At 54.5% G+C, this 8,016-nt stretch overlaps 2 protein-coding genes across 2 annotated transcripts in view; one reads left to right on the forward strand and one right to left on the reverse strand.

Moving 5' to 3' along the window:
• Wars (tryptophanyl-tRNA synthetase) overlaps positions 1 to 148 on the reverse strand; it is a 33,199-nt gene extending 33,051 nt beyond the window's left edge. The window contains exon 1 of the mRNA XM_004635194.2: positions 72 to 148. The gene's annotated coding sequence lies outside the window, so the exon portion shown is untranslated. The remainder of the gene's footprint in view (positions 1 to 71) is intronic.
• Positions 149 to 249: 101 nt separating this feature from the next.
• The window catches only part of Wdr25 (WD repeat domain 25), a 136,110-nt gene continuing 128,343 nt past the window's right edge, over positions 250 to 8,016 (forward strand). The window contains exons 1-2 of the mRNA XM_023719647.1: positions 250 to 316; positions 5,471 to 6,288. Of these exons, the coding sequence (XP_023575415.1) occupies positions 5,509 to 6,288 (780 nt within the window). The 5' untranslated portion in view covers positions 250 to 316; positions 5,471 to 5,508. The remainder of the gene's footprint in view (positions 317 to 5,470; positions 6,289 to 8,016) is intronic.

The following is an 8,016-nucleotide window of genomic DNA, read 5'->3' on the forward strand; positions in this document are numbered from 1 at the left end:
GCGGGGCTCGAGGCGGGGTCTCCGGGCTGGTCCTCGCGCCCGCCCCGGCGCCGCGCCCCAGCCTCACTTACCCAGCCCACCGGCCCGAGCGCGCCGCGGGCACGGCCACAGGGTGGCTCCTGGGCGTCCGTGGAAACGCCGTCCGGCCGGAGCAACTTCCGGCCTCGCCGCCCCACCATTGGCTGTCCGCGCAGGGGCGGGGCCGAGCCCGCCGCCGATTGGCTGGCCGCCCAGGCGTCGCGGCGGAACGCGACTGGGCGGCGGGCTCGCGGCCGGACCGGCTCGGGGCGGTTGCCGAGCGCTTCCGGTGCTTGTGGTGAGCGGCGGGCCCTGGGCGGGAGGGAGCCCGACCCGGCAGAGCCAGAGCGCTCTCCGGCACTCGGGCGCGAGTTCCTGCCGCCGATCTCCTTCCTTTCCCCTTCCGTTCCTCCGAGAGCGCTGTGCTCTGTACCACCCTGTCGCTTACTGATGACAGCGCGCTAACTTCTATTCATCCTACACAACCCATCTCGGGAGTGTCTTGCCCGTACCCTTCATCAGTCTGGCCTTTGGGGCAGGATGCGTGCTTTCTGTACTTTGCGCCTACATCCTGTTCGGCTTGGGTCTGAACACAGAGTGGGTGGTCGGGAAATACTTGTTGAATGAGAGCGTTGCTTAGCTTTTACTTCCCCTGCGCTGCCATCCTTTGGCTTTAAGCCCCCAAATACTCCTACTAGACTTCTTTCTGTTGGTTCCTAAGGGGGTTTCTCCCTTTGGTTTATTTGCTTGTCTTGCTTTTCTGAGACAGGCTCTCGCTATGTCGTCCGGACTGGCCGCGAAGGAATGCCTGGCGGTCCTCCTGCCTCAGCCTCCCGACGCCTGGATCACGGTGCGAGCCACCGCGCCCAGCTTTCCTCTTGGTTCAGTCTTTCGTTTTAGGAAACAAGGCAGCGGCTCGTCCTAAGTTGCTATCGTCCGGACTCCTGCAGTTTTGTGCTTTTCGTTCTTACTTCGCAGGGACTCCTGTCCCCGTCACCCGCGGGGTGCTGCAGCCTCCCTCCCCTCCTCGAGCATCGCCGAGGTCCTCTCCGGAGCCGACTGCCCCAGCGTCCCCATGAAGCTGTGGCCCCTGGCCAGCCGGCCTGAGCTCTTGCGCTTGCTTTTCTCCGTGCGCGCTCGCCTACACCTGACACGGCCTAGGCGCTGGGTTTGGAGTTGGCACTGCCCTAGGGGTGTGGGCGCTGGTCATCAGCGACGGTCTTGCTCCCCGCTGGTTCCTGTGGGACATGGCGAGGGGCCAGTGCGTCCCCGTGTTTGTTGAGTGAGTAGCAACATGTAGACGGAGGGCAGTGAGTCGGGAACCCTGCGCACACTCGGGCCGGGGCTGCACTGCCCCCGACTCACCGAGCCACGCTCCTGCCCACGGGAGCCCCGCGCTGCGCCCGGAAGGAAGGACTCTGGGGGTCAGGTCTGGGAGCAGGGTGTCTCCTCAGGCTGTAAGGAGCCCACTTGGGGTGGGGACATCGTGAGGTGGGGCTGGCTGTCGGGGTCTTGCTTTTTAATTAATTAATTAATTTCTTTTTATTTTTCTTTTATTTTTGCGGTACTGGGGATTGAACTCAGGACCTTGCACTTGTTAGGCAAGCACTTATTCTACTGAGCTATCTCCCCAGCCCCTAATTAATTTCTTAAAATTTAAAAAGAATAGAAAAGTAGTAGAGGGGCTGGGGAGATGGCTCAGTGGAATAAGCTCTTCCCTGGCAAGCACCAAGGGACTGAGTTCAATCCCTGGTTCTGCAAAAAAAAAAAAAAGAAAAAAAAAAAAAGAAAGAAAAGTAGTAGATAAAACATTAGAAAGAATACACAATGTGCAGGAAACCAAGCTGGTAGGAATTGCAGGGTGGCTGTTACATTGTGCATTGTTGTATTCAGTGTAGTCCTCAGATGACAGACCTTAGCATGGAAAGTTGGCTAAAGTAGCTGGGCGTGAGGCTTGTGACCCCAGCACCCGGGACGCTGAGGTGAGGCGGGAGGATTGTTGGGAGTGCAAGGCCAGCCCGGGCTACACAGTGTGCTAGCTCAAGGCCAGCCTGAGCTGCACAGTGAGACCCTGTGAAAAAGAGAAAAAAAAAGTTGTTCATAAGTAAAAAACCTCCAGAATTAACTGCTCCCTTCAAAAAAGCGATAGAAATTAGTACAATCAGCTCAGCTATCCTGTGTATATACTCACATGATTTTTCCTTCCCTTTTTTCCCTTTCTTTTCTCCTTTCCCCCACCCAGGTTATTCTTTCCTTTTGTTCAGTTTCTTCCCCTTTCTATTGTACCTTTCAGATTTTATTTCCTCTTTCAGATTCTCACACTAGGGAGATAATACGGTGTTAGGAGTATGGTCTCTCGGTACATCTATTTACCTAGAAAAGCCTCAGGTTTATCTTCCTTTGTAGCTGAGTAATGCACCATTTTTTTTTTTTTTTTTAAAACTGGGGATTGAAAGTAGGAGCTATCTTCCTGGCCCCTCAAGTGTATAAAAATACCACATCAAATTATTTATTTTTGGGCTGGTGAGATGGCTCAGTGGTCTAAAGCACCTACTTAGAACAAGCTAAGCAAAGCACAGGAACCGCGGTTCAATCCCCCAGCACCACATGCCAGCCAGCCCTGCCCCCTGGTGGGCTGAGCTGGCCACATACAGACATTAAATAAATAAATAAATAAATAAATATTTAAAAAAAAATTAAAAAAAAAAAAACAAATTATTTATTTTTGAGAAAGGATCTCATTGTGTAGCTCAGGCTGGCCTTGAACCCCAGGCGATCTTCCTGCCTCAGCCACCCACTGGGCTTTCAATTTTATTAGTCTGGGTTCACGGTGCATTACCCCTGGGGAGTCCTCCTGGCAGGAAAAACATTTGTTTTGTTCCCCATCTTGGCCTCTTGGCCCCCTGCCTATTTGCCGGACCTCCATCTCCTGCTTCCTCATCTGTCCATAAATTTGTTTCGCAGTGCAGCTGAGGCTGGCCTTGAGCTCACTTTGTAGGCCAGGCTGGTCTGGAACTCACAGGGATCCTCCTGCCTCAGTCCCCCAGTGCTGGGATCGGACGAGTGCGCCACTACGCCCGGTCCAGAAGTAATATTTTGCACACTGACTTCGGCTGTGCACGCTGTTCCTGGATCCAGGACACATGCCCAGCCCAGGAGTAGGGGAAGCCCCCGCCGGTGCCCCGCGGCGCCCCTGCTGGTCCTTTGCGCATCCCTGTATCGTCCGCCAAGCGCTGTTCACCTCCAGCCGTGAGCTCCTTTCCTGGAGCCCACTGAGGAGCAGCCGCAGGCCCTGTGGGCTCAGCTGCCGGGGCACACAGTGGAGCAGGGTACAGCGGTGGGCATCTGCCCCGCGCCTCACAGTGGAGCAGGGTACAGCGGTGGGCATCCGCCCCGCGCCTCACAGTGAAGCAGGGTACAGCGGTGGGCATCCGCCCCGCGCCTGCCCACATCCCCCCATCCCACTGCCCCCCGCCCCTCCTCCCCCTTTAGCTGCTGGAGGCTGTGCCTAGGCTGTGGGCCTGGGGTGAGACAGGTGTGGTGGTGCAACCTGTGGTCCGAGCGCTTGGGAGGCTGAGGCAGAACAATCCTGGCAAGTTCAAGAGGGCTACATGGTAAATTTTTTTTTTTAATATTTTTTTATTTATTTGTTTGTTTATTTTGTGTGTGTGTGGCCAGCTCAGCCCACCAGGGGGCGGGGCTGGCTGGCTTGTGGTGCTGGGGGATTGAACCGCGGTCCCTGTGCTTTGCTTAGCTTAGCTTGTTCTAAGTAGGTGCTTTAGACCACTGAGCCATCTCACCAGCCCCTACATGGTAAATTAACCCTGTCCAAAAACCAAAAAAAATAAACCAGGTAACACCAGCACTCAAGGAGGCTGAGGCAGGAGGATCACGTGAGTTGGAGGTCAGCAGGGGCTACATAAGTGAGCTCCAGGCCAATCTGGACTACACTGGGAGATCCTGGGTTAAAAAGAAAAAAAAAATTATTTTGCGGTAGGATTTTTCCTGATCTGTTTTGCTAATTTGTGATCCTATTGCCTTCTTGAATATCTGGGAGTACAGGTATGTACTACTGTGCCCCCCTAGCTGGGCCCTCAAGTTATGTCTGCCAATGAAACTGTTCAGTTTTATTTATTTATTTTTGTGTATTTAGTCGAGGGTCTACAGGGTCTCACTCCACAGATTGGACTTGTAGTGATCTTCCTGTTTTTGGCCTCCCAAGCGCCGGGCGGTGCCGGTACAGCTTGTGGTGCTGGGGATGGAACCCAAGCTCCTGAGCTTTCCCTAAGCAGGCACTTTAGTCTGCTGAGCTATTTGTCTGGCCCTTATAAACTGTTCATTTTTTCCCATATACGCCTTGCATAGTTTTTTTAGGTTTGTTTTCAGGTATCCTGTATTCTTCATTTTAAAGATTATAACACGTAATTATATCTGGTGTACAGGAAAGTATTTTAAAAATTATTTAATTTTTAAAGCTATGATGTAAGGCAGGTTTGGCTGGCTTGAGTTCTGGGGATCGAACCACAGCAGCCTGAACCTGACTGCTTAGTTGAAATAGGCACTTAAAGAGCTTAGGTAAGGGGCAGCCCCCCAGTGATGTGATGTTTAAATCAGCGTAGGCACAGCTATTTTTCTCATCATTTCTTTACATTAAAAACATTTAAAAATCTTTTACCTTTTTGAAAAAAAAAGCCGCACACTTTCCTGGTACTAGGGTTGAACCCAGGGCCTTTGCACTGAATGACAGCCCCATTTTATTTTAGGTTTTTGAGATAGAGTCTTGCTATGTAGCTTTGAACTCACAACGTAGCTCAGGCTGGCCTCAAACTCTTGGCCATCCTCCTGTCTCAGCCTTCCCAGAAGGGCTGGATTATAGGAGTGTGTCACCATGCCCTGTTCCTAGCCTATTTTAATATATGATATATATATATATATATATATATATATATATATATATATATATATTCTTAAATTTTTTTTTTGTTTGTTTTTTTGGTCTTTTTTTGTGACAGGGTTTTTCTATGCAGGTCAGGCTGGCTTTGAGCTCATTTTGTAGTCTGGGCTGGTCTTGAAGTTGCAAAGATCCTCCTGCCCCAGCCTCCTGAGAGCTGGGGTTACAGGTGTGTAGCACTGGGCCCAGCATCAGCACATTAAATTTTTCAGCAGCTGGCTAACTGGGCAGCTCTAGGAGTGCTGGGGTTAAACGCTAAAAGCCCTTGTTTTTTTAATGTTTATTCTGGTGGGTTTGGAAGTGTTGATTTTCTGATGATCTTTCTTTCCTTTTCCTAGTACTGGTGATTGATTGAACACAGGGACTCTGCCACGGACCTAGTTTATCTTGAGACAAAGTGTCGCCTTGGGCTCACAGCCCTCCTGCCTTAGCTTCCTGAGTGTGTGCACCAGCAATGTCTGCTGTGCACCTCTTCTGACTCTTGATTTTGTTTGGTCTCAGGTCATTTGTCCTGGTGGTACCATAGGACACCGTGTTCAATGGCCTCCCTGGTGGCGTACGAAGATTCTGACTCCGAGGCCGATCCTGAGCCTGGTGGAGGTGGGAGGACTGCTGGCTGGGACTGCTGGGGTGCAGCTGCGCCCTCTGGGACAGGTGTCACATCTGCTGCAGCACAGCTGAGGTGCCAGGGGCTGCCGTGCCTGGATCCCCGTCCTTCTGCAGATGCCAGGCAGCACCAACTCCCGAAGGCTCGGCTGTGGGACAGTGGGCGAGGCTGCAGCCCCAGCCCCAGGCTGCAGTGGCCCGGGAAGGACCCGAAGGCTGCTCATCCTGCTCAGGCGCCTCCCCGACCCAAGTCCTCATCGCTGTGGGCCACCTGTGCCCCTGCTGCACCCCTGGCTGCTGCCGCCCAGAAGCACCTCCGATCCCCCGGGACTGCTCCCGCCTCCTGGGCCCAGGATGAGGCCACAGCCCCTGGCAGCTATATTGGGCCCCTGCACAAGCGCAGCAGTAGTGAGGACTGTGTGGTCCCCTACATCCCCAAGAGGCTGAGGCATCAGCAGGCGGCAGGCACTGAGCTGGGCCAGGAGCCACAGGGACCCCCAGAGGGCAGTGCCCCCGCCCCGCTACGCCTGCCCCCTGGGGCCTCAGAGGTGATCCAGCCGCATCTGAGCAGCCCGCGCAGGGAGACCCGGGTGCCCAGGACCGTGCTGTGCCAGCTGCGGGGCCACCAGGGCCCAGTCAATGGCATCCAGTGGTGCCCGGTTCCAGCCCGCAGCCAGCTGCTGCTCTCGGCCTCCATGGACCGGACTTTCAAGGTAGGTACAGCTGCAGCGGTTTCTTGTGTTTGGGAATTTTGGTGACTGACTTTCCTGGGAGGGTTCCCTGTGCTGGCCTGGGATCCTGGGTTCCTGCTGCCCCTGCGCATCCTGACGCTGGCCTGGCCAGGTCACCCGAGCATTAAACGCATGGTGGTACCACCGGACAACAAAACCTTATCTTGTAGTTGTGTTACAGCTATCAGCGTTACTTGTGGCTTTTGAGATAGGTCTCGCTCTGCAGTGCAGGCCGGCCTTGACCTCACAGCGTAGCCCAGGCTGGCCTCGAACTTGCAGGGATCTTCCTGCCTCAGCCTCCTGAGCGCCAGCGTTGCAGGCGTGTGTCATCACATCGGGCAGTCACATCAGTCACATTATTTTATCATGCGACTATTCCATGATCGACTTGGCCGCTTCCCTGCCCTACCCGTGTCAGTGCGCTCCGGTTTCCTGGCACTGTCAGTCGCAGGGGACACACTGCGGTGTATGTTTGTATTTCTCTGTGGGTCTCTAGGGGTGAAGGGCTGGGGCTCATGGCTCAGCACCCTGCGGGATAGCGGCCTGTCCCGGATGAATCCCGGTGCCTCGGGAGGCAGGAGGATTGCAAGTTCAAGGCCAGCCTGGGCAACTCACTGAGCCCACGTCTCAAAGCACTCTGGCCTAGCGGGAGGGTTGTGTCCTCAGTACAAGCCACAGAGTACTGGCAAACTGGGAGACAGACTCCGAGCCTGCTGCCCGCTCCAGCCTGAACCCGTCTCTGGTCAGGGCTTCTTCCACTCCTCCTCCACAGGGAGGGGACGTGGGCCACCTGTCTCCTGCTTTAGCATGCAGGCTTAGCTAATCTGTCTTTGGCAAAAAAGTAGAACTATTTGAATTCAACACCAGTGGAATGTGATACTTGTTTTTAAGAAGCGCGGTGTGAAGGCAGGTACTGCAGCGCATGCCTGTGAGGCCAGCACTCGGGGAGGCTGAGGCAGGAGGATCAAAGGGTGGGTGCAACCCGGGTAGCACAGCAAGCCCCCACCTCAAGATAGAGACTGAAAAAGAAAAGGAAAGGCAGTGTTAGGGTTCTGTTTCCCTGTGGTGAGTGACATTGGCCAGCGAAAGAAATAGAAGGCTGGAACAGCTCAGCTTTGTAGTGAGCTGAGCCACCCAGTGACGACAGAGTGGCTCCAGGACCTGGCTTCACTTGAGCTGCGGGGCGGCGTGCCCGGGTCTTCTCGCGTGGCACCTCCTCTGTCCACGTGCGGCCTGTGGCCTGTGCCTACGGGGATGGTCCGCAGCAGTACTCTGGGTGGTGGGGCCACCAAGGCCTTTGATCTGCAGGCATGAAGGAGCTTTGTCCGCACCGGGAGAGGAGGCCGAAGCACAGCTGCGTGGACGGGGTCGGGGCGGCAGTGGCGGCACTGTGGGGTGGCCGGCGCTCTCTCGCCTGGCAGGTCTTGACCTGGACATCTCTGACACGGGCTGTAGCAGCTGCCCAGGAGGTGCCTGGCGGCCCTCAGGTGCTTCTGGTTTTTTAAAACAATTTTTCCTTTTCTTAGGCCATGTCTGCAGCACGTAACATAGTGGCATTTGTGACACATCCTCACCTGTGCCCTTCCCTGCCCTTTTTCTCTCCTGCTTCCATGTCTTTTTTTTTTTTTTTTTTTTGGCGGAACCAGGGATTGAACTCAGATCCTTGCGTTTGCCAGTCAAGCGCTTATCCTACTGAGCCATCTCCCCAGC

Source organism: Octodon degus, unplaced genomic scaffold, assembly GCF_000260255.1.
Source record: "Octodon degus isolate 3935 unplaced genomic scaffold, OctDeg1.0 scaffold00070, whole genome shotgun sequence".
NCBI classification, from domain to species: Eukaryota; Metazoa; Chordata; class Mammalia; order Rodentia; family Octodontidae; genus Octodon; species Octodon degus.